The sequence below is a fragment of the Hippocampus zosterae genome, chromosome 20 (genome assembly GCF_025434085.1).
Source record: "Hippocampus zosterae strain Florida chromosome 20, ASM2543408v3, whole genome shotgun sequence".
NCBI classification, from domain to species: domain Eukaryota; kingdom Metazoa; phylum Chordata; class Actinopteri; order Syngnathiformes; family Syngnathidae; genus Hippocampus; species Hippocampus zosterae.
This window is the reverse complement of record NC_067470.1, coordinates 2,661,662-2,688,610: the sequence shown is the minus strand read 5'-3', so window position 1 is coordinate 2,688,610 and position 26,949 is coordinate 2,661,662. Positions and strand designations below refer to the sequence as shown.

General features: G+C 48.5%; 1 protein-coding gene across 2 annotated transcripts in view; it reads right to left on the bottom strand.

Moving 5' to 3' along the window:
• gli3 (GLI family zinc finger 3) overlaps positions 1 to 26,949 on the bottom strand; it is a 73,816-nt gene that overhangs the window by 38,210 nt on the left and 8,657 nt on the right. For both annotated transcript variants that reach the window (XM_052054370.1, XM_052054371.1), the window contains exons 2-3: positions 19,614 to 19,787; positions 4,033 to 4,254 (exon numbers count right to left, since the gene is read on the bottom strand). In XM_052054370.1, coding sequence (XP_051910330.1) covers positions 4,033 to 4,254; positions 19,614 to 19,746 — 355 coding nt within the window. In that variant the 5' untranslated portion in view covers positions 19,747 to 19,787. The remainder of the gene's footprint in view (positions 1 to 4,032; positions 4,255 to 19,613; positions 19,788 to 26,949) is intronic.

The following is a 26,949-nucleotide window of genomic DNA, read 5'->3' as shown; positions in this document are numbered from 1 at the left end:
AAGTGACTGTAATTTAACTACCAGCAAACTTTACCAAAACCGCACGAGATGTCCAAGCCTTTATTGTCCAAGAGAACAGCATGTTCAGCATGTTTTTCAATCTCAGAAGTGCAAAGAAGCTAAAAGTTGTTCCCTGCTGAGCAAAGGCAAAGTTGTTAGCTTATCTTATGGAGATGCACAAAAAAAAAAATAAATCAGGAGAAAAACACGCAGAAGCGATGATCCTCGCTAATAAGGAGGCTACAGAGGCTCCGATTAAGTTGTTATTGTCGTCAAGACGCCGAAAATCTTAAGTCTCGGCTACATCAGCAGAATGTTTTGTCCGTGCGGGTGAATGGCGCGAATAAGAAAACGAGGAAGTTAGGGAAAAAGAAAAAAAAAATGCGACACGGGCGCTACAACAGATGTTGCCGCGCTGATACGCCGGCGAAGCGCTCGTTCTTTGAACGTGCTAAATTCCCTGGAAATTCCGCTTAATTCTCTTTTAACCCCCTCCGTGTTTAATCTCGTCATTGTTAACGAGACACGCCGTTATTTCTCCAGACCGCGTCACATGACTTTATGACACTTGAAACTCTGATGCCCCCCACCCCCCCTTGCACCCCCCCCCCCCCTCCGCCTTCAAGTCATGCGGCGCTCACTACAAAGAGCAACTCGCATGGCAGATCAGGGCCTATCTTGCGAGCGAGCGATGCTGCTAATAAGCTGTAAAAAGGGGATCATCTGATTATCCCTGGTGTGCCGGACCACCGGGACCCCCGTGTTGTTTCTGTCCTGATGAAAGGCATCGGCCGCGGATGGAAGGCGTCCCTTTTCGTTTGCCCGCAAGCGCGCTCGGGGCTGCTGCTGCTGCTGCTAGTCGCTGATGCCGAGGGACTGCGGGCCTCGCCACCTCGCTCAATATTTGAGGTGGCGCAAAGACAAACATTTAGCCCGCGTCTTGGCACCTCGGGCTTCCTTTTGAAGGCGCGCCAGCCCAAGTGAGCTCACAGAGGGTCACTTTTTTTTTTTTTTCAAAGCCCGATACTAAACTAGAACGACGCGTGAACTATATTAGAACTAGAACTGCACGAATATATATATTTTTTTTCTTCGCAGGCATGCCCAAGCCGCTTCGAAAGGGAACTAAATGAGCGGGGACATTTCTTGATTCTCTCCGGGTAAGGCCACACGGAGTAGAGATTCTCATTTGCAATGCCCACCTGGGGTGCAGATAGCGGAGTAAAACGAGGCAGAAATAAAAATGCAACTTTTAGAAACTTTTGTATTTTGTTTCTTTAAGTCAATAAAAGGAAACTCGAATTGAGTCGAACGACAAGTGCATTCGAACCGCATTACAACTCAACGAGTTGAGCTTCACTTGAAAATGCTTGAACGACACCAGAACTAGGAATAAACTCCAAGGGTCACTCCTTGGTTTTGTAACCCGAGCTTGCACCAAGTCCCCCAACCCCCCCCCCTGCCCCCACTCCATCCAAAACATACACACATACTTGAAGATGAATGGAAATGTCTTGTGCAGTCCACATGAAGCGAAGCGCTGTAATTACTTGTCGGCGCTGCGGCGCCGTTGTTGTGCCGATCACGTTCCGCGGCGGTGACAGCCGGCTCACTCAGTTCACTGGTCAGCCGCATTTTGATATTGAGACGGACGCCTTAGACGGCCGGACGGACGCGCTACGGCTCAACGAACCCCCGAGATCAGCTCGCCGCAGCAGTTTTGCCACCAATCAAGCGCCCCTGACCTCTCTGTTCCTCTTCTTGGCGGATCACGGAGTGATCCAGGTATCGGGCACTTCCCAGAGAGGATCGGGAAGTGGAAGGAAGAAGGAAAACGCCATCAGTCAGGGACACAAGGAGGCTTTTGTGCGAGGATCTGACAAGAACGAAAGACGGTCATCACGATGCTGTTAGGGGGGGGGGGGGGGGGGAGTCATTTTGCCAAGCTGATTCCAAAGCGGAGAGATTTTGACTTTTTTTACCGCCGCGTTCTCTTGGTGTTTTAGGCAGCCGTTTTAACATTTGCAAGAAATCCTTGGCCTGAAAAGAAAGAATGGGCTTTTGTCTTCCGTCTTGGCAAAGGAGGGCCGAACGTTCAAGAAAAGAAGACGGCTGACCGGCCGACCGGCTAATCGGCGCATAATGTAAACAGATGTCGCATTCACACTTAAAAGACAATTAGGATGTTGAAAAACAAACGGCCGCCTCCCTCATTAATCCGCGGCGCAATCCGTTCCCTCCTTATCCCCACCGCCGAAAGCCTCGGTGCATTAGCGCGGCGGGAAGAAGCGACGCGGACTCTTATCCTGCGTGTTTGCCCAAGAAAAGCGGCTAAGACCCAGGCATCGCCGCGATTAGCTCAAGCTAACAATAGGGGGCATGTTTCCTTAGTGGCTCCTCTCAAGTGGGTGGAAAAGCGCAAAAGTAAACACAAGCTCAGGCCAAGGACGATGACGCGTCTGCGATGAATGAAGACAAGCAGCCGACTGCGGCCCTTGTTCTTTTCTGCTTCTTCTTCTCGAGAAGCAGCCGCCAGGTGTGCGGAGGCTGCAGGTGTCGGCGCATTACGCGCCGACACGGGCCAGAAACAACACTAAGCCGATTTATGGGCTCGGGTGTTATTGTGCAGGGCGCCTCTTCATCACCGGCATACACCTGGGATGAATTTTCGGGGGGGGGGGGGGGGGTTCAGACTGCCTGCGCGTGTTGCTTGGAGCATAGATACCGAAAAAAACAAAATGTTTTCAAAAATCATTCCAGAATTACAAATACTTTGCTAACAACTGAGAAAATGTTACACTTGAGGGTACAAGTTTGGGTGACAACGAGGGAAGGAAAAGAGCCGCCCTCACCCCCCCTACTTGCCGCTTTCAGTGGTCTCCGACCTTCCGTCTGCACAAACGAGAAGTGGCAGTGTTGCCGAGTTAGGCCGGGGTGGAATAGCCACTAACATCGCGGCGGCCGTCACGCCACCAGCACGGACTTCTTTTCAAGAAAGCTTTTCCTTCGGGAAATAGACTTAAACCTGGCGGTCGGGGTGCGCTGGACTCTTCATTAGCAATCGGCCCCAAGCCCCTTCAGAGCCGATTGATGGCAAACCCAGCAGGCAATTAGCCTCTTAATCAGACTGATGCTAACCCAATCATCTCCCTGCCGCCCACCTTCGCCTCAGATGATCTCCACGACCTCACGTAAGGCCTTACGCCTGCTTGTCAGGTCTCCCAAATGCAAGGTGGGAGGGGGGCGGGCTAGCAGGAGCAAGGAGATGCGGTTTGAATTTGGGCCGTTTGAAGTGCGAGTTGACGAGAGTGAGCCCGGCGCCCAGACAGCCCGCCCTAATGAGGGAATTAAGCCGGCGCGCTGGCCGTACTAACGCTGCCGGGCAAGGTGGACTGGATTTGTCAGGGACCGAACGGGATGACCTCTCACATCCACGACTGAAAATGCTCTCACACACTACTGAAACATTCCTGCATATATTCTTCAAACATTCTTAAATCGGTGAAAAATGAGTCTCGCTCACACGTACTACTGAAATGATCGCACACGACCGACAATGCTCTCAGGCACTCATGGGGAAAATGATTCATTACACTACACTAGAAATATGCTCCCACACATGATCGAAACTCTCACACACACTAGTGAAAAATCATTCACACACGCACACACTACTGAAATGTTGTCACATTTCTTTTGAAATGATCCACATTCACTACTGAAACACTCTCACTCACAATAACTTAAAAAATGTTTTACTCAAACACTGTTGAAACGCTCTCACACATACGACAGAAAATTATACACCCACACACTCATTCATCTCTAAAACACTTTCACACACACTGCTGACACATTCTCACTCACTAACACTCAGATTCATTACTGGAACGCTTTCGCACACAATACTGAAAAACTAAAAACACTTGGAACTCTCTCACAAACACTCTCACACATGCTACTGAAAAACACTCACGGGCACAGCCTTCTGGCATGCACTACTGCTAAGAAGAGCGCCTGAAAGTTTCTTACGGTAGTGCGAGTCCAGGTAGCCGTTACGGGGGTCCATGGCAAAGAGGGTCCCTCGGTAGGGAAGGGCGTGATCGGCCAGGTGGGGCAGCGAGCCGGGCAGCTCCTTCTTGAGCGGCGAAGGCCGTTCCTCGGTGGACGTGGACGGCTCTTCGGTCACGCCGCGATCCGAGCTCAGGGCGTTGCGCCTCTCGCGGTGGTACGGCGGGGCCGAGCTCTCGTCCTCTGCAAAATGACCACAAGGGGCTTCATGAAGGAAGACATTGCAGAAATCAGAGACACACATCGACAGATGGCGTCGCAGCATCTAGAGACTATGAATTCACAGGTGGTGGCGCAAAAGCGCCATGAGGCTGGTTTGTCAGCCGCCATCAAACATTCCATGAAGTACAACGATGTTCTTAACTCATATTTGCCGTGTTTGAAAGATTTATGGAGAGCAAATGTTATGAAGAGTGTTTATGGTGAGTAAAATACTGTTGAGTTCACTTTTGCTTGTGGGGAAAAAAACATGTTTAAATTTTGATTTGGGAGTATTTGTGGAGTGGCTGGAATGGATTAATTGCATTCCCATTCATTTCAATGGGGCAAGATGATTTTGATTTTTAAATCAGAATTTAAATTTTTTTTTAATACAATTTTTTTTTTAACTTTCCGCTTTTCCTCACCTGCAACCAAGTGAGGCTTTTTATCATCCGTGTAAACAGCCACGTGTGGGAGGTGCGGCGTATATGGGCAAAAGCGTTTCAAACTTGAGGATTTCCCAGAAGTCTGCTCTTAAATTCAGCTTTTTTTTCCCCCCTCGCCTTCATAACTCCCATAGAGAGAGCAAGAGAGGCTTCCCGACCGCATTCCAAGCTGCACATTAAACAGCGTCATGGGTTGTATCAAGCACCCCCTCCCTCCTCTCACCCCCACCTCTAGCCCGCCCTTTGGCCTGTTCTTAAACTAAATCTCTCATCCGCTGTCTGACGGAGAAATTGGGAGGAGCAGTATCTCTGGGGGGGGGGGGGGGGGGGGAAGCTTCCTGGCACGCTGGCTAAAGAAGGGGATAAACGCCGAGTTGAGTTCAAGGGCTGAGCTCAGCCAAGAAAGACACGGCCTTTGACATGGGGTTTGACCTTTGAACTGGCATCTACGCGAGGGCGGACTAATGGGGTGCAAAGTCAGTCAGCGATCCGTAAGGAGTATGAAGCGTTAACACCGCTTTTGGGTTTGTTTTTTTTGTACGTGAAGAATGTTTATGGGTCAATATGACCCGCTTAATTCTACTAAAGAATAAGAAACTAACAAAAGAAAACGTGTGAATAAAAAAATAGGAGATACTGTATGTAAAAAAATATGTACAACAAAAAAAATTACGAACATTTGGGGGAAAAAAAAGGTTTAGGTCTTTTAACGAACTGTAATCAAGTAGGGATTCTTCCGCACACCACCAGAGGGAGCCATACTTTGAGAATCATTGCTCTAACTTTTGTGAGTGGCGTAAGTGAGTTTAAACTCATTAATGGTCACTTTGGCTCAAACGCACACTTTGTCGGGTGACATTTCAGCATTTGATGCATTTTTCTGCGCTGTTTTCGTAAACGTCCGCTTGACACCCCCTTTCAACTGTTTATATTTCCCGGTCGCAAAAAGCCTCTTAAGCGCGTCTCAACAGCTAAAATTGGCCGGTAGACATGCGCGCCCAGCGGCCTTTTAACCGCTACATCGCTCCATTTATTAAACATCAGATAAATAAGCTCATAAATATGTACTCCAGTCAACTAGCGCATTCTCGCATGTCGACGTCAGACGAAAGCGAGGGAAGCGGCGGATGCATTTTTTTCCTCTCTTTTTCCTAGCGAACGCGCGTGGCGCTCGCGGCCTCCACTTTTCCCAGCCCCGTGTTGGCGGCGGCGGATGAACCCAATTCCCGAAATCGCTTTATGTTAATATTGCGCTTTGCAAGAGCCAGACCTATTAATCCAGCTTTAGAGCGTATAAATGCCATTATTCCCTTAATAAGATCACGGGCTGTGCAGTATGGGATTAAATGCTTATATCATAACTGACGCTGTCATTTCCTGCGGATGAGGGCGGCTGGCTCCTCTCTCAGCCTGTCAGTTCCGCGTTAGAGGATCCCACCGTTCCTTCGCCGCCACCGCCGACCCGTCACGGAATAAGAGCGGGACCCGTGGGCTGCCTGCCGCATGGCTGCGCGACATTTCCCCCCTCTTCTCGATCCTCGCCCCCTTAAGGAGGCGTTCTGTAAACCTGGCCTGCTTTGTTGTTCTTAAGTGGCTGCTCAAATGCCGCCTTGCGTTGCGCGAGGCAGCCGTTCTCAAACTTTTTACACCAAGGACCACCTTGAAAAATACTTTAAAAAGTAGCACCGTCATTACCGACACCGAACCGTAGTGTGCCTAAGGCTATGTTCATACTGCAGGTTAATTCCGATATCCCCCCCCGTATGTCAAAACATACCAAGTATAATGATTCTAACTACTCCAAAAGATAAGACACAATGTATTGTACTTTAAAGTTAAATACAACTGAACTGAACTGGATTAAAGTAATAAAAATAAGACATTCAATTGAGTGATTCTCCGCATACTACTCAAGGGAGGGCAAGAAGCTAAAACGCGGAACCTTCCGGCGACGACCCCTTTTACACTTAGCCGATGCCAGTACCACCAGTGGCCTCCACCACGGAAAAGTCCAGGCTGGCGGGCCAGGATCTAAGCGCTTCAAGCCTCCTCTCCCCCCGCTCCCGGTGAGGTCAAGCGACTAATGGCTCAATCACAGCCGTGTCACACACCCCGCAGCTGTGACCATGGCGAGGATGGGGCGGGGTTCATCAACGTCCCATATCGCACCTTGAGGGGCTTCATTTCTGCGCTTCCAAGCACCTTCAATGGTTAACGAAACACTCAAGAGGCACAAAGGCTCAATTGACTCCCGGGTGGACACCGGCTGTAGAAGAAGACGAAGAAGCTTCACCTTCATTTTTTTTAATTCCCCCCCCCCTCCACTATGGTCACCACATTAAGCCCTCCGCCAGTTTGTGGGTCCATTCAGACCAGCACAAAAGCAGCAAGCCGGGTCTCTGCAGACCCCCCCCCCCACTCAAAAATACTAGAACTATCCCGTTCTCTCCTTCCCTCTTTCTGTGGTGATTGAATTTCTTAACATCTTTTCAAAAAGCGCTTAAATGCCTGCAGGCGAGAGGAAGAAACAAGCTAATGGTGGATGGGGAACGCTGAACAAATTTCAGAGGCCTTTCCTGCTCGCGTTTGAGCTTGAAAGCGCGCTGGCGCCTTTCAACTGTTCAAAGTCCTCCTTCCTCCTGCAGTGACACTGAAGGATTTGAAAAGAAGGTAATTGTGCTCGCTGCCGTCCTGATCAGAGGGCGCGCACCGCCTTTACTACTTCCTGCGCCACTAGAAAGCTACCCGGTGCTCCGTTGCGCCATTCTTCCCAGAACCCATTTTAGCGCTCTCTCCTTTCAACACCTGCGAGCCGCTCATTAAAGTCCCCAAAAATCCCAAATGTCGCCCCTTCTTGTCCACGTCGCTATTGTCAAAACGGGCCGCAAACCATTCAGGAGGAAAGCAGGAGTGGATGTGATGCTTGAAAGCCGGAAAAGTGATCTCCATCCACTTTCCGACACGAGTATATTGCTGCCACGCCAGGAAAAAAAAAAAGTTTTGTAGTACATTGTGACATGATACATTTCAAATTCAACGAAAGTTTGCTAGCTTCATGCTAACCTACAACATATAGCGGGGGGGCGGGGGGGGGGGGGGGGCGAAGGAGTTCCTGCGATATAGCGGGGTATTACTGTGAGGGACAAATGGAGCGGCAACCCAACAATTCAGAGAAACCTGAAAAACGCCCAACCCCCCCCCCCCCCTTTGCCAACCCCCTCCGCCGAAGGCAGAGGTTAAAAAACAAGGGCTTCTCCTTCCTAATGCTAACCCGTCTTTCATTCTCAAGGATCTGATTTGCCCTCCGGCCTCAACTCTTGTCAGTCTCCCAGGCCGGGACGTGTGCTTTTCAGGGGGCGCACAAAGGCCCATTGCAAAAAAAAAAAAAAAAAAAAAAAAGAGAAGATGCCCCCGCCAACTCTCCTCCAACCCCCAACCAGCGTCTTTTGTGAAGCCCAAACATCAGAAGAGGTGTTGTTGTACGTCTGAGCCAAAGCCAGAGAGAAGCGGCGCTCCACCTTGGGCGCCTCAAAGAAGCGTTTGTCAATGGCACAAACAGGTTTTGGCTGCACATGGAGGAGACATGAAGCGAAATCGCACAAGCACTTCGTCTTCAAAGCTCCTCTCCCCTCCTGTGCAATAATCTCTTGCTCCCCTTTTATTCCGCCACCCTCCCCTCCTCGTCTTTCTCTTGCAAATCAACTCCCGGGAAAGACTTGGAGACCCCCCCCCCCTCCACCCCCAATCAACAATGAGCGGGAGGGAGGTGAGAAGGAGAAAATTCCAGCAGCTGGCTGCAGTTTAATAAGAGCACGTCTCCAAGCCGCTTAAGCTTATGCACCTGATTCGCCGCAATAGACACGAAGGAATCGATGGTGATTAGCGGCCAGCCTGCAAGACTCGGCGGGGAAATTCGGCCGAGCCCAACTCAACGACTGCGAGCGGGATCCCGAGGACAGGGTCGCGCTCTCGTCCCCCCCCCCGCCCTCCTCACGACGGGTGACTTCCTGTACGCTGGTGACTTACAAGGCAAGAAATCTCACTCAGTATCTGGTGACCTTTAAGCGGCTTGGCTTTGTTTAGCTTAGTCAACTTACAAAAAGTTGGCGCACAAAAAAAAAAACTAGTCAAACCGGACTAATAATAAGAAATAAAACTAAAATGAACAACTCTTCAAAATAAAAATTCTCAAAATTAAGAAAAATACCAAAAAGGTTTGTATATCTGTCGAAAGTAAAAGTAGACTAAAACTTGTTTAAAATTCCAAAAAAATACTAATAAACACATACACAGATATTATAAATAGTATATACACACATATTACATAAAATTACAATTAACTCATTCAGTACCAGCCAATTCTGGACCAAGTCTGAAAAGACGTTTAAAAACGTCTTTGGGAGTGAATGAGTTAAAAATAAAACTACTACTACTACTGAAATATACTTCAGGTACAGGTGAGTTGTGCTGGAATCATTTCAACTCTCAAGATTGTCTCTGGATGTGAATTGTTTTAACAATGTGACTGCCAATCTCACCCCCCCCCCACAAAAAAAAAATGAGGATCAACGAGGATTTTCACCAACAGTCTATTGCCCAATAAACTTGTGAGTCGCCTCAACGTAACCTCTGTTCAATAATGAATTCTGCGCACAGGCGAGCATTGTGGAAACCGATTCTACTGTCAGCAGGTAGGGAGGCTCCCACTCCTGGTTAGCAGTCGGCAGCTGATTTCACGCACACCACAAATGCCCACTTCAATATTCATCCAGGCAAATTCAACAACTCCCACATCTCAATTTGGCTCCCAGCTACTCTCTCTCTGTGCCGCCGGGGGTCTGCTCTCTTGCTCCCCACAACCCGCCACCCCCACCCCCCCCCCCAGGAGCTCCCTCAGTCTCTCGCAGTCCCCGGCCGCAGGGCCGCAGGGGCAAATCAAAGCCTGCCCGGCTCCTTCCATCTTGCTGGCGCTCACCTCAAATCAGGCTCACAGCGGGATTGTGCCATGCCAAGACACCGCCGGCCCCCCTTTGCCCCCCTCCCTTGCTCGCCCATCAGGGGCACGGCGGCTCGAAACCCCACCAGCATGTCATCAGGCCCACATTGTGATGGAGCAATGAGCAGCGGCCCGCTATAGCTAAAAAGCTTCCACTCTAAAATGCACGTTGATGCCCTTTTTTTTTTTTTTGGTACAAGGGATAGTTAGGTTGCTTTTAAGACTTTTCACTCGAAATACACCTTCACCTACATTCTTCAGTGGAATCAAACACCAAGAGATGCATTTGATGGCAACTTCAAAGGCAAAGATTCCATTAGGCGCTCCCGGCCAACCGGCTTCCGACCGTCACAAGTCGGCAATGATGGGCTGTAACCTGTTACGAACTTCTCCGTAACAATGACACGTGATTGCGCGCCCATGTAACTTCAGTTTGACAGTCCAGTACTAGCAATGTGTTTCTAGAACCCAGGTTTAAGGACCGACTCCAACGCACCTCATTCAAACGATCAGCTCAGATTTTAAATCCATCCTTGCGGGCCCAGAGCACTGGCACCACGATGAGGTTTGTCGACCATATAAACCGTTTGCTGACCATTTGGATTTGAAATGTATGAATGACATTTTGGGACATTTGTTTGTGCTCCGAGCACGTGTGTCCATAGAGTCTTTTTCCCCCCCTCAGTGGCTCAAAAATATTTTATACTTTATTGTAAATATTTTATACGAGCGAGAATACATGATGGAAAGCAAAGCGTGCAGAGCCTCCGTCACCAAATGTCAATGAATGGGATGATCAATCATTCCCAACAGCGCCTCAAAATGTCCACTTTCCCCATTATCGATGCCGGTTTCTTTTTGGCAGTCCGCTTCTTCCTCGACAATCGTGCCATGTTTTTGGGGGTCAAAAAAATTTTGAATACAGTAGATTAGATCGTATGTGGAGCTTTAAAAGCTTGGCAAAGACTCACGGACTGTTTTCTTGACGACTGCCCAGTTGAGTTGCTTTCGTTCGCGTCGCTTTGCTGTGCGGCAAAGGCCTGAGACGGGCATTCGCCAAAGGGCACCTTGGCTAGCATTCTTGGCGGCGTCAAACACCAAGAAATGCATTTGACCGCAGCTTGGAAGCCAGAAATTCCATTTAACGCTCCCGGCCAATCGGCTTACGAAACGTATCAGCGTGGCTTCAGACGCTCACAAGTCGGCAACGATGGGCCCGAACCTGTTTCGTACTTCCAACTGTCCTCTGGAACAATCCAACACCGGGGCCCCGAATTCGCACCGGCTGGGACAGTGCTCCGTTGATTTAGGAGGGGGCGGGGCTTGATCTGGGCACGCTTCCCAGCACACCAGCAGAGGGCCAGTTTCCACAAGGGCACGAACGGCAGAATCATACTTCTGACACACACATACACACACACGAGCGAGCGAGCCGGACTGGTCTGTGGCACTCCGATTAGCACCGGCTTGCCAAGAGAAACTGATCTGTGGCCAAAGCAAAGAAGTGGCGAGCCAACTGTTGGGATCCAGTAGAGAGGAGGGAAAAGAAATTATGACGGAAATCCAAAAATGCCACTACGCACGTTAAAGCAGCACTTCCTTCGGGCTCTTGTTACACTTAAGTATCCCAACAGCATCGGGGTAGAATGAAGCTTGTTGCTTCAAAACTACTTTTGAGCAATTCTGCACAAGTTTGGGGGGTGGGGGGGGGGGGGGTTCAGCGCAAAACATTTCACTCTTTGGGATGAGAGATCCGGAATTAGAAATGAACACCGAGGACAAATCAAGAAAATACAAATGACTTAAGCAAACGAAAAAAAAACAGATGACAAAAAAAAGCAAAAATTCCTTTTTTTTTTTTTTTTTTTTGTGGAGACGCACGAAGAGTAGCGAAGTCGAAGATGACGCCTAATGAGGCACCTGCCCGCCAGTCATTGACAAGCATGTTACCTCCTAACAGAGGCTAGCGGGCTAATTTAACTTTTGACATTCGATAGCGAAGGAATGAAGGGGGATCAGCCATTTATCTGGAACAGGATTACTCCCCCTCACCCTCACCCGCTTCCACTCCATCATGCGCCGCACACGCACACACACACATATGCCATCCCCCCCCTCCAAAAAAAAAAAAAAATGCTCTCCGAGTCAAGCCCGGATTCATTAATTTTCCTACTGCTAAGTACTTTATCAATGACTGGCGCTGCTCCGGCGTGGTCTCCCTGCGCCTTCCTGCCGTCCGCCGTGCTCTCAACAAGCGCGACCCGCGCGGTAAGTGGGACATCGCCGATTTGTGGAAGTTTTGAAACAGTCACGCCAGCATCCGCGCTGTAAAGGTCATTCACTAGGACGGTGAAAAAATAACGTGTGGCGCTCTTCTAAGGGCTTCGTCCAAAAATGTTATCTTGATTCTTCTTGGGGTATTTCAATTCCATGTCTTAATGCTTTTTAAAAAAAAAACACCTGAGGACTGTTTTGAATTATAAAACCAAAGTCACGATTGCGTCTCCTTTAAGTGTCGCCAAGCGTCAGCACGATGTTATGACATCACTGGCACGCAGCGGGAAGTGAATGGAAGCAATCATCGCAGAGACTTGACACGTTGGCATCCGTGCCCCCCAAAAAAAAAAAAAAAAAACACGCTTGGAAAACTAACATACTGTCCGGTCAGGAGACCAGCGCTGCGATCACTCAGAAGAGGTGCGAGGAGCCAATTTGCATGGGTAACAGAGCATTCGTCTCAGTCGAACCCCCGCCGAAGGCCGAGCGTCTCCATTACACGTCGGACGAGCGGCTGCGCGTGAGTGTGACAAATTCGGGTGAAACGAACGGCACAGTCGGGTCTTTCATGCCGCAGCTGGCAACACTCACGCTGTCCAGCCCATCGCACAGGATTTCTTTTTTTTTTTTTTTTAAACTAGCAAGCATGACAATCACAATTCCAAACCGCAAGCCAGGTGCCGTAAAAAGAACAAGCTAACTACCTGGCACCCACAACGAGGAGCTGTTCTGGACATACACACACACACACACACACACACACACACACAATTTAGAGGGTGTCAAAGTGAGGACTGGCCAAAATGTCCTCACTTCGTCAAAATGTCCTCACTCTGTTGGTTAAAAACTCATGCCGGTCCTCACAATGTCATGAGTACAAGAACACACACACACACACACACATTGAGTGGCTGGTGTTCGACCGACAGGCTAATCGCATCGAGGTTTTGGCCTTAAGCGTTCAACACGTGATTTGGAATAAGGTTCGTACATTTTGCGGAAGCTCGGAGGCGGCAATGTGTCTCACAAGGATTCTTTTATTGGCGTGTCAAGCAATGTTTGCTTTCCAATTTGCAAATCATCATTACGAAATCAGCTCGGAGAAAAAAAAAAAAAAAGCCTAGACTTGACCTTGGCTCCCCCTGAAAAAGCGACAGCGACAAGACCGAGACCTTCATTGGCCCAAGAGTCAAATTTTAGGTGAGTTCGGAGTCATCTTAAGGCCGCAGGGCGGAGAAATTGTTGCCGCTTGCACTGATGGAGTCCAAATTTAGCAGCTCCACTTCATGGTCTTTCGCTTAAAATGTCATCTGCGGGTTTTCCATTGCACACCGCACCCTGCGTCCTTTTCCTCCCGTCCATCAGGCATCCCGTGTCCTCCGCTATAATGACCTGTCCCTGTCCTGTCGCTGGCGTTTTTTTTTCTAATCCGGGCATTACTTTACCGTTAATCCCACATAAATATCGACTTGAGCCGCATATCTGCCGTCCTTTATTGGACTGGAGGGAAAGCGGTGTTTAAAGTGATCACTGTAAACTCCAGGCTACTTTCGGATTTAAAGTGCGGCGTGGTGTTCCCCGTTCCCCGTCTCCTTCGCTAATCTCCCCTCTCGTCACTCGCCAGTCTCCTCCATATCCTACATTTTACACCCCCCCCCCTCCCAACCAACTCTTTTCATTTCCTCACTGCATGCACCTCCCCTCTTTTCATCCACTGTAAAGCATCTCCAAACCCCTCCCTCGTGAACCCCACGGGGTACGGCGAGGGGACCGGGGAGAGGGTGGGGGGACTCGCACAGACCCACGCAGAGTTGTCCCAGAGCCAAACCCAGAAACAAAGAGCCCACAGAGAGAGGCCCAGACATAATATGGAGCTCCTCTGACAGCAGTCGAAGATGAAGTCATGAGGTCACCAAATAGTTAATCATAATGCCCCCTCGCGCTCCCACCGTCAATACCGCCTTTTAGCGGCGGAGAAAAAAAAACAAAAAACGAGCGCCTCCGCGCATGTGTGAGCGTCAGCGGTGTGCAACAAGTGTGGACAGATAAAAAGCTTTTAAAAACGTAATCGGAGACTCCGGCGGGGTTCTTTGTGGATACCAGAGGGAGGGAAAACAAAACTTTTGGCTCCGCGCCAATAAACTTGGCGCACAGACCCCCCCCACCAACCCTCCAAACCAGTTCTTGCTTCACATGAGGACTCGGTCAAGTTCATGTTGGCACTGCCGCTACCGACATTTGTTTCGCCGGCAAAGTCAGTCCCCGCAACACATCTGAGTTCAATTCTCCGCATGCCCTCTCCTTCGGAAAATCAATTTCTCTCAGAACGGGGTAAGGGGATTACACCGTCCCTCCTCGGATCCAACCCCGACAAATGGTTCTTATCAACTGACAGCCCCCTAACTCCAGTTCCTCATCTCCCTTTTCCCGATCCAGGAGGGGGGGGGGGGACTCGCCACGCCGGTCGGTGCGAATGTGATCCCAGGGCTGGCTCTGCCAATAGCGGCGACTCATTTCACACTCCGAACCCGAGCCGTTTACGAGAGAGGAACGAGGGTGGGAAGAAGCGAGAGCGCAGGGGAGAGCGCGGAGAGCGCCGCTGCCTCTCCGCCGCGTCTGCTTCCAATCAATCGCCAGGAATCGCCGCCGTGCTTTTTGGCCTTTGATCCGAGCGCCTCTGTCGAGAGGGAGATCTGGCTGGTGGGGAGGCGGGTGCGGAGGACAGGAGGGAGAGATTAAGGGGGTGCGGGGGCCTCTCTTGTTCATGCAAGCCTGAAAGTTTGACTTGATCAAGTTTGTCAGAGGCTGAAACGCAAGCTTGGAAATCCCGACTGTGTTTTTCGGACCCCGGAAAAAAAAAAATTAAAACTACACAACAATTCTCCATGAAACTTTGTGTAGGTTGGTACAAGGAATAATCCGAGAGATTCAGGTCACACGGTTTGGAAATCTTACAACCTCGTCTGTAGTCCGACATATCCATCTCCACTAACATGGAAAGTTTTGAGCCCCATATGGTGACACTTATGGTGCTCCACTTGGAAAAAAAAATAAAAATAAAATGAACGCGTCTAACGGTTTGTACTTGAAAGGTCGTGTTTAACTTGATGATTAATAGACGTGATACAGTGCTATCAAAACAGTACTCGATGACAATCGAAGAGAAGCGGTCCAATTCCGATCCAAATTTTCTCATGGATTTACAAGCAGAAATGAAAACTAACATTTATAAAATCCGCATCTGGTAAATTTTCTTGGCCGAGATCTGCACTCTACCAAAGTGCCATTCAAGTTGCGTCTCTTTAGCCTTTTGTGCACGCGTCCAACTAAAATCCGCAAGTAAATCCCCCAGCCAGACTCGAACCTTGAACTAATTATATGTTCTCACCACATGATGAAGTGTGTCAAGGAAGCATTTAAAAACCAAAACTGGAAAACGTTTTTGTCATCGCACATTTTCTTATGATCAACACCAGATGCGGCGGGGCAAAAGCCGTCGGACGCAAACGTCCGTCGGTGTTCGAATTGAAGCGCCAGGGCCACGCATTGCCACCGTGACTTTCGCAACGACCCGACAGGAGGCGAGCACAACACAACAACATAGCGCCAGGGAAGGAAGGCACCATACTAAATCCTCCTGGCAGGCTCGGGACGCTCTTGCTTTTGTTCCTACTGGCAGGGGGGGGGGGGGGGGCACCAATGCCTGACAACAAATAGCAAAAAAACAAAAAAAAAAAGTACAAGCATAATCAAATACTGTTTCCCCACATTATGGGTTTACGGGGCCCCCGCACCTCCCTGGTCTCAGAGGAATGGGACATGGCATTGGTGGAGCGGTGTTGGGATGTTACTTGGCTAACCCCAAACCTAACCTCATTACATCATATCCTTTGGGACATGCTCATTATCTTTTTTTTGGGGGGGGGGGGGGGTGAGGGGGTGATGGTCCGGGGACTTCTCTGTGACCCCCGGTGACCACTGATTTCTCACTGCGGCGCTGTGGACGGAAGTCCGCCAGTCAAGTGAGTCCAAAGACCAAGGCTGGGCTGGAAGGCTCGTGTTCCCCCCCCCTCCTCCTCCACCCTGAGTAGCAATGAGGCTAAGCTAATCTCGCGCCTCGGGCCCCAGCGAGGTGGCGCTGCCAAAGCCCGTCCCCCTGCTGCTGCAGGAAATTGCCTTCAGTCCAGAGGTCCGTGAAATGAGTGTGACTCACGAGAGAAAGCGAGGCACGCCCACTCTCTGTGTCTACAGGTCGGCCTTAATTTATCCTCGTGGATTCTGAAAGGTTTTTCCATGCATTTTTTATGTATTATTTATGCAACAAGCAGGGGGTTATTTGAACACAAATACGCAGTTTTGCGGGGGGGGTTGTGTGTCAGCCTCAAAACGCCTCCTCCATTGTGCTGTTTGACCCCCGGGCCAGGCAGTACTCCCTGGAGGTCCCTTATCCCTACATCAGTCTTCTCTCATTAGCCCCGCAGACCCAGAACTGGGAGCAAAGCAACATGGAGGGGACCCTCGCTTCCTCCTCCGGACCCCACCAAAGGCACCTAGCACAGAAACAGATGGGAGGGATCCTCCTCCGAGTTGGTTCCAAAGCACAGATCCGTCACCTCTGCGCGGATGTATACCTTCTAATTCTTGAACGACAAAAGAGGACATTTTTCATCGCTTCAAGAAGCAACACAAGGAGGAGGGGATCGGGGAGAAGGCAGAGATGGAGCGGAACACAGTGGAGAAACAGTTGATTATGAGTCCCATCAAGTGATCAATGATTTCATTAACAAGACGGATCACGCAGCTGTCATAGTGCTGACACGGGCTGAGGGATGATCCGCTCCCGAAGCTCCATTTTCCCCGGACTCGCCGTTCTCCCGCCCTGCCCATCCAATATACCTCTCAGGGCCAAAAGAGGACGGAGAGTGGAGTTTGGGGGTGGGGGGGGGGGGTTAAATCGGAATAAAGCGTGGTTTTGACGGACGGCGGGGGCAGTCACGAAGGGAGATGGAGGAAGCTACGGGGTGGGGTTGGGGGGGGGGGGGTTGAAGGAGGGAAGGAAGAAAAGTGGAAATCCATTTTGAAACCCATTTTCAATTAGGGGTCCACAAGCTGTTATCACAGGTGTCCCAGAATGGCGGCCCGTAAGTGAAAATGTCTCCTATCCGTTTGTGAAATGAAACCTTATCTGGGCGGCACAAAGATGGCGGGGGACAGCGTATCTGTAAATTACTTTCCATCCGGCGCTGTTAACGGGAACTTTATTTCTGTCGGATGACAATCCCCACCCCCAGCCTATCCCCCCCCCCCCCCCCCCCCCCCGGCTATCCTCACCACCCCCTCGATTTACTGTTGATCATTTAAATGGCTGCCTAAAAAGACGGTGACCCCTCAACCGCTCCATCCCGCCGCCCTTCCACCCTCTTCACCCATCAGATTTTCTTCCCTTTCTTCTTGAAAGCCTCCCCTTTTTGCGCCGATAATTCTCTGGCCCAACTCTTTGTTGTCCTGACTTGAACTGCTGAAAAGCCGGTGGTCAATTACGCAACTTTTACATCTTTCGGAAGCCTCTTGTGCTTCCACCCCACAACCTTCCCAACTCAACTCCAATTCCACACCTTTCCCCTAAATACTCCATTTTGTAAAACCGCACCACCAATGGCCATGTTATCCCCCCTCCCACCCCACAACAAAAGAATCAGAGGACTTTGTGGTCCACCTGCCCGCTGAATGATGAGAGTAAGGGATTGGGGTGGGGGGTGGGATGTGGGGGACCCCCCCCCCTCTCCCAATCATGGCATTGTCGCGGCTCTGTCGGCTCTTTTGAGTTGTCAGGCAAGAAAAAAGGGGATTGAGGAAGTGGGGTATGAGGGCCACGCAGGATGAATCCACGTTTTAGTAGCCAACCACGTCACAACTCTGGGCCGATAACGACAACTTGGCGCCAGAATAAAACTTCCAACAGGGGGGGGAAGGAACAGACTATTCAACTATTATTGGGATCTCGAGGCCAAAGGGGTTTCTTGGGGATCAGGGGCTTCTTCCAATCAGGGGAACCCGCCCAAGAGGCTGCTCGGCAGCTGCTCACAATTACCTTTTTGTTTGGAAAGGGGGGGATGCAGGCGGTGGGGGTTAACGTTTGGTGTAGTGTTACATCCGATAAGAGGTTATGAGTTCTGGCAGAGGGCAATTTGGAGTAATTATAACAGCCCAAAGAATGTTAGTGGCCTTACGATTACGGGACGGCGAATCGGGATTGGTGGACTGGTAGATCTGGCGGCATATTTCCACCTCTGTGTACTCTCTTACACAGCAACGTGCTATCAGAAGTAAGTCTTGTGTTTTCAAATTTACACCGGTTGCAGCTATTCGGTCTCACATCGATCGCGCCATCTCCAACACTACCTCAGAAGTTGGTCGTGGACCACCTTTCTCGCAATATTCCAAAACTGGACCTTTCACACAGAACAGCAAAAAAAAATGGGGAGTTTAAAGGAGACTTAAAGATAGAATATGTGCAAAAACATCAAGAACCGTGGTCTGACTAATCTTGCTCCCGTCAGAGAATCTTGCCGCTACTCCCTGCAGTTTTACCATCAGTCGTTACATCAGCAAGGAAAATCCCCAATTATGGAGTCAAATTATATCCCTGCTTTTTCCACAGCCACCCCCATTCAGCGGGCTCCTTAATTAATAAAACTTCATCGGCCATCTGGCAATGGCTTTTCCCAGGATGCTCGGGGATGTTCAGTGTTACGTTACCCACTGCCTGTGAGGGAGAAAGTCGCCTCCGCATATTTGGACACTTGGGATTATCCTATTTGACAGAAGCCTCCTCTTGGGCCATCCACAACCTCACACCCAAAACTTGTCTAAAATCCTCCCGCTACTAATGAGCGCAGCTGCGGCTTAAGCGCGGGGAACGGTGATCCCAACTATTTGGTATTGTTGTGTCTATAGGCGTGACTGCTCATCTATCTAGCTAGACAGCTAGAAAGCTAGCTAGCTAGCTAGACAGATAGAAAGCTAGCTAGCTAGCTAGACAGCTAGAAAGCTAGCTAGCTAGCTAGACAGATAGAAAGCTAGCTAGCTAGCTAGACAGATAGAAAGCTAGCTAGCTAGCTAGACAGATAGATACCTCATTCTTGCATCTGAATGAAAAGCGAATGACTATAGGCTAACGAGCTGCAAGCTACGCGGCATTGAGAAGGGCATAAAATAAGGGCAGTGCTATGTAAACAAGTTTAGCAACAGCGTTACATAGAGAGTGACTCACAGCAAAGCATGGGAAAAATGGAGTAAAGAAAACAGTCACATGTTTAAATACAGCTTTTGGGAGTTGCTCAGAAATGATATCATCGCGGTTAGAAAAACAAGCAACGGGTCATGGACATCTGCACTTAAATGTGATGATGGGTTTTTTTTTCTGACAACAAAATAAAATTTTAAATAGTCAGCAAGATGCTACTTCGCTTATAAAAATCCTGAAATGAAATCAGGGAGAAATTTGTAAAAGTTGATTTTGTTGGGGTTTTTTTCATGAATGCTTTTGCAATACAGACCAAAGTCTTGGGGTCAGTTGCATAGTCAGGTGATGTTGGCATGCCACGGAGTGTGTGTCGTACCGTTGGAAGTGGTGCTGGAGGCCACCGCCTTCTCGCTGATGTCATTGCGTGCCGACGAGCCCTTGGTCGCCACGATGGTCTCCACCCTCTTCTTCTTCTCAGCTGCGGAGTTGGCCTGGGTTTGGGTTTCCATGGTGAATGCTCATTCCTCAGCACCGCATGGAGACGGGATAACTGAGGGGGAGGACAAGAAGATTTGAACACAATCTTTTAAGTTTCAAACTCAGGAAAACAGCACAAGAAGCAAGTGTAAACTTTCGCTATTGTGCAGAGAACAAAAGTCATGAAAAATGCAGTGTGTCATATTGACTGTCCACTTTAGAGTTGGCGGGCTACAGCCTGGTTCTGTAGTATTCACGGCATAGTGACCAACACTGAAAAATGAAACGAAATTAGTGAATTCAAATCTGTACCCCTGGTAGCTCAACCTGGGGGCCACTTCTATATGATTTCGCAACCAAGCTAGCTTGGTGGCCAACAAACTAATTAAATGACCGATACATTTATAACCTCCAGTCTTTTACTTTTCCGCTCGGCTGACACTTCTAAATGACTTAATCAGTTGCAGCATCTAGCTACGTTAACAAACTAGCTAACTAGCTGAATCCAAGTCATACACGAGAATCCAAACATAAAATAGCATCAAGGAAAATCCATAATGCTGGATATAGAGGCCCCTCAGCTTTGTTCCTTTCTTGCTATCTAAAATCTAAAGTTATTTAGAAGTATGTCACCTTAAACTTCTGACTTCCTGCCAAGAAAAAAAAAAACAAGCCACAATCACAACAAGACGAGATCTGGGATCTGACAAACAAAGTAAAAGCGAGTGCAGATAGTCATGCTCGTGTTAGGCAGTAAGGAGAAACCTTAAGGGTATATACCGGAGAACAAGTTAAAAAAAATAGAAAGAAAAAGAAAGGGGAAAAAAAGCAATCCTGGAAAAACAAGGATTGTTTGAAGGTCCTGCTGGGAATATCATGGTGCCGGGCAATTTTTCTTTCAAAGAAGAAAAGGTGGTTGAAGTTAATGCCGTCTGTGGGTTTAGAAGAGAGCGGTGCAGTGTGCCGTCTGGCAGTTCAGCACCTCAGAGGCCATGGACAAACAAAACACCATCTAGGTCATGCAGGTCTTAATGTTGGCTAATTACAATTAAACATGCGCAGGCTAAGGCTACTTGCTAGCTCATGGATGAGGACATGGGCTGCCATTTTGTTCACTGGAAGAGATTTAAAATGAAAAAAATATATATGCACAGTGTTTTTTATTGATATTATCCATTTCCTAAATCATTGCATGAATGAAGACAGTACAATAATAACGTTATTAAAAGTAATATGAGCAAACTTATTTCAGAAGCCCTTTGCGTTAATCAGGACCCGAGAAGTAGCTATCATTAGCTATAGTTAGTGGCCCCCGACTTAGTACATAACATCCTGCCTCCCATTTTGTGTTCGCTACCTACTACAAAATCGAAATGTAACTTCCCACCCAACTAACTAGCTAACTAGCTTATAATTAGCTTTGTATGGAACTACCTAGCTACCATGCCAGCTAACTGCTGAGACACCATGGAAAACTTGAGCCCGTCTAACATAAAGACTGTCTAATTAGCTAACAGAGACATTTAATTGGCACGCATTCTGTAAACATGCTAGCTTTATTACAAGCACACTAGGGGGTGGGGGGTGTTTTGTTTGAGGGGGAGGTGAGCGGACGGGGCACCTTACGGAGGAAGTAGCGAAGGCTAAACGTCAGACAAACACTGCGCAGTTTGTTTGTTTTACTCTTTTTTTTTTTCTTTCCATGCATGTCATCTATGCTGACCCGTAGCAGCAGGCAGCATCTGTAAGCAATTGCCAGATCGCCACAGAAAAAAACAAAAAAGAAAAGAAAAACACACATGCAATTACTTCTCGGCCAATCAACACAGAATCAAACAAAGCTCGTCGTCTAATGGCTCCCACATGACCCGCAGCGCAGCTAAATAAATTTTGCCAGCATGTTTTGATTCAGTAAACAGCCCGCGGGCCACAGGTTTACCACCACGGAATTATAGTTATTTAAAATAAAACAAAGACCAAAATAAGGATAAGTATTGTTTTGTTATTCCTCCAAACTAAAAAAAAAAAAAAAAAAAAACGGCAAGTAAATAAAAAATGTGCTGTGAAATAATTGATTACAAGTGGTTGGAAATTGGACAGAAGCGGCTACCTTTTGCAAACGCGCAAGTCAGGATTTATCTGTGGGACCCATTTTGATCTGCACGTGAAAGTGAAACGGTTGCCCTTGTTTGCTTTTTTTGGGGGGGGCGGGGGGGAGAAAAGAACCTGTCATGTGATCAGACGTTACAGCTTTTGGCTTGTTTAAGGCCAAGTTAATGATCATGTTGCTCGGGGTTGTAGCCGCGTACAACGTAGTTGAATGACGGAATAGTTTATCTAGATAAACAATGGATTTTTTAGAAAAAGTCAGCTATGAGGGGGGCGGGGGGGATATCTTAGTTGGCTTTGAATTCTGGGCAGCACTTCTCAGGTTGTGCAAGTGTGCCTAATAAAGTGTCTGAGCTGCATTTCTACTGCGCCTGCAGTTTGATGATCCTCATGTTGAATTTTCATCACACTTGCAATGGAGCATGATGCTTAAATTTAAAAAAAAAAAATGGTGCATAGTACGGGCAACGCCCTCCAGGTGGATAGCGGGGTCAAGTTTGCTGCGTGTATGACGGGTGGGGGGTAGGGGTGGCGGCAGCGAGGGCCATTCCACTGGCGAACATTCCCAAGTCCGGCCCAGTGGACCGTGTCTGAGCGGCTTTTTGTGTCCCCGCAGCTACGGAGTGGCAATTAAATGCCATAACTTTTCACCCCTAATCCCGCGGACCTGCGCGCCACGCCCTTTAGACGCAGATGTGGTCTTCTCCATAAACTTACAGTAGTTCCTCATCTCATCTTTTTTTTCTTTGGGGGGGAGGAAGCGCATCTTCATTTTGTGCTGTAATCCCTCCATGCAGAGAGCGAGGCCATTTAACAGGTTTAGAATGCTGCACCCAAAAAACAAAAAAGCATCCTTATTTTTTAAGCACATTAAGCAAATCAATTTAACATAAATTATACGCCAGGCGCACAAAAGACGGCGAGCGGAATGTCAAATTGAACACATCAAAGTGAAGAGCAAAAATAAACGCTTGCCTCGTTTTCTTTTTTTGTTTGTTTGTTTTCAAAACAAACTTTTTTTCCCCCAAAGAAAACTAACAAAAAAGTGGGAATTTCCTGAAAAAAAGTAATTTTTGGAGAAAAGTTTTTTTGACGTACTTTAAAATTACGCTAATTGTGCAAATCAAAAAAAAAATTGGGGGGGGGCACGGGGGGCTTGAATTTGGCGCACCTCCTGCTCCTCACACATGAGCTTCTGTATTTGTGTTCATTTCATTAGTATGACTGTTCAGTGTCGGGGGTCCCGGCATCCTCCTTGAAGGGTTTTTTTTTGAAGGGGGACGGGGGGGCTGGCAGCGGCACGGCATTCATCATCATTACATCAGCGACCACCGAGATCTGCTATCTGCGCCTTATCACGAGTGCAGCCACGCCGCAAGTCGGAGGGGAGGGAAGCGATGGAGACGATTGGGCCAGATTGCCAGGGAAAGTGGGATAAAAAAAAAAGGGGGGGGGGTAAAAAATGAATGGGGACTGGGAGCAGTGTGGGGTGCCCCTGCATGCCTGCGCATGTTTTCCCATGTGGGTTTTTGCAAATTTCACAGCTATGCCAACAACATAAAGGTTCGACTGCACAGCTGGAACAACTAAAAACACTCCAGGGGCGGGGGGTGGGGTTATAGGGGTGAGGAAGACGGGCGGGGAGCGGCGGGGGTAGCGGTGCCTAAAGCCCGCAGCAAGATTAACCCAATCTCGCAATAAAACAGAACGCCGTGCATGTGTTTGCATTGGATAAGGTGTTAGCCAGACGCACGAGGGTCCCTCCAAACCTCTTGTTATGTATGGGGGGGGGGGGGGGGGTATTAGGTATAATATTACAAGAAAAATTTTTATTCTCACAATGTTCACACACTGTTTTTTCCACGCCCCCACCCCAAAAAAGTGAGAAATTGTGATCGTTCAGGTGGTGCCCAGATGGCACCCGATCTGACATGGGGGGGGACCGAACCCTCAAGGGCCATTTAGTAGGAATTACACACACACACGTACACAAAGTGGTTTGGAATTTTGGATTGTGTATGTGTTTTTTTTTAAATCGTTTTGGAGGTACAAAGTTGCAATGTCCCAAAGAAAAACATTAGCAGCATAATGCACATTTTCAAGATGAAAGCGAGTCAATTTAGAACCTAAATGAATGAAAGTACTTTTTTTTTTCTTAATGCTGAAAAGTAATTTTGCATTTTTCAATCAGAATCGCACAGAATTACTCATTGTCTGTGCAGTTTAAAATGAAAGCACAACAGTTAAATAAATACATACATTAATAAATAGATATAAGAACTCGGGTACGAGCAATTTGGGGGCTTGTTTGATGCGTTTTGTTAGCGTGGCCTATCCAAAGCGCAGCGAGCACGAGCGGACGCCAACCGCTCGGTGGTGATATTTTGCGTCAAGGACAAACAGTGGCTTCGAGCGGCGCTAATAGGATTATCCCCGCGAGCCGGCGACCTCTCCACTTGCAGCACAATGCAGCCTGGGGACCTGAGCGCATCTTGCATTCCTGCGGAACAAACCCGCACGATGTAATCGCAACGCTTACACGATGCCTCTTCTTTTTTTTTTTTTTTGCCGCGCCGGCTACGCGGCAGATAAGGCCCGAATAAAGCCAGCACCCCACAATGACAGCCTTGCTCGCGTCGTCGCAACTCCGCCACAAAGCGTATTAAAGTATTATTTATATATTTTGGACCGGTCGCCTTTGATGCGACACTTTCCTGATGGGCTGCAGAATTGCTTATTCAGCGCTGCAGTGGGGCGAAATGCAGATTACCGCTTGTGAAAAACGCGATGAAGGTCCTCGGGAAAGTTTTCGCTGGCAATTTGTGGCTTGCCTGAGTCCACTTGCAACCTTAAAAAAGGAACTTAAGTCAAAAATTGGGATAAAATGTTCGACTAACTCAACAATCATTTCTAAAATCGTTCCTTCCCATTGAAATGAATGGAAATGCCATTAATCCGTTCCAGCAGCCCCAGAACACACTGCCAAAAGTGTTATTTTGTTTTTATTTTGTTGACTTGGAATACTCCGTAAGTTGCCGTTATTTATGTATTGAGTTGCCATAAGGTGCAACTTAAATTGCCTCAAATTAATTCTGAATGACATTAATGAGTGGTTCCAAAACTTTTTTGTGTAACGGAGCGGTGACGATCCCCCCCCCCCCCTCATTGCTTTTAAATTGGCAGCTTTAAAGCACTGCTACTGACAACAATGTCAATTATGTCCTGTTTTTATATAACATCTCGTTTACAAATTTTTACATTGTATTTTCTTATCGTTTGTACAGTCTCCTTGGGTGGCATGAAAGGCGCTTTTAAATAAAATGCATTATTATTATTATTATTAATTATGGAGTAATTAAACTTTTTTATGAAGATTGATTTATTTTTCCATTCATTTCAAACCGTGTCATTCTACTGTACTGCTTTCAGTTACATTTTACATTTCCTTAAGGAACTTCCTAAACTGCCTTCAGTTACTCGTTACTCACGTAATTGCTTTCAGTTACTCCGCCAAGTTACTCCTTCAAGTAATGCTTCGACGCGCTCATTTACTCTGAAGTAAGCCTTGTTAGTTACTCTCGTCAACTTGCACTTGCGTGGAGGCGGCGGCGTGATTAATGGCGACGTCGAGCGAGCATCTCCGAGGCTGAGGTCCTCGACAACAAGTGCCATGGCGGGGGGAGGGGGCGGGGGCTGCGATAATGCGCAATAATCACAGCGGCGGACAATCAGTCGAGGGCCTATTAGCTCGCCCCATCAGGAAGGCTAAGTGAGAAATTAGCTCTTCCCCAGCACCTTTGCGATTAATCAAGCACCCCCACCCCCACACCCCCACACAGAGCAAGAAGTCATAATGTTGACTTAAAGACTGGACCGGATGCCCCAGCGGCCGGCTTTATTGGCTCTTATTAATTCCCGCGCAGCCCCCGGCCGGCGCCATTTCAAGCGCATTAATGCCTTTCAAATTGGACCAGATGAAGTCGCGGAGTCCAAGTCTCGCTGTCGTGCTACAGCGTGATCAAGTCGCAGTCAAACGCGTGCAGACGGTCGGAGAAGGCAAGCCGTCGCGATGTAAAGGAATGTGCCGGAGAAAGGGGGGTGGGGGGCGGGGATGGCCAGTATGGGGCTTAATGTTGCACTTCCTGCACGGATGGGAAACTTTCCAGGGGGTAAACGGCGGGTTTCGCATTCCGAGCGTGCTGAGAGCGATGACTCGGCTCCGGCGGCACGTTCACTTCATCTGGTCCGAGACGGCACCGACATTCCTGCCTGGCAAGAAGCGGCACACCGCGTGCTAGCTTGGCTTAACGTTGCCTCAAGTTACCCCACAACAATTATTGGGAAGACTTAATCCTTAAATAGAAACAGCTGCTTACGTAATATTACCTTACACTTAAGTTGCCTTCGATTTTTTTTCCATAAATTACCTCAAGTAACTCCTTAAGTTGCCTTTAGTTACTCCCGAAGTTAGTTGCTGCTTTAAGTGTCTTTCCAATGATGTGTACGCAAGCATGTATATGTATTTGTACACGCGGGGTGCAAGCAAATCCTGCGAGAGCCGCAGCGCGTGTGCCCGCCCGTGTGCGTGCGACTCCTCCGGCGGCTCGGAAGCGACGGCAGCGGAGGTGCGCGCACATCAAAAGCCCAGCGCGGCTTCTCATGATGGAGTCCCGCCGACTTTGGAGACGACTGCTTCCCTCTACTTTCATATGGGGCCTTCTCTCTCTCTCCGCGCTGGAGCGGACGCACGCACACGCAGCCAAACACACACACTGGGGGTCTCGGGGGATTTGATGCGCCCCACCTGAACACATATGCAGGCACACTGATGGGAAAGCCATCAAAAAGTCTCAGCGGTGTACTGGGGAAGCCACGAGCCACACAATGGCGACGCAAAGAGAACAAGAAGAGAAAAAGTCAAAACATCCACTAGGCAATGAAAAGTGCGGGTGTCTCAACACCCATATGCCTCACGTCTGGTGAAAAGGTTCAACACCCATACTTTTTTCCCAGCTGGATGAGCATGTTTCAGCACCCTTGCTTGTTGCAGTGAAAGGGTTGAACACCCACACTTTTCACTCAAGAGGGACGTTAGTGTTGCAACACCCACATTTTTTCCATTTCCT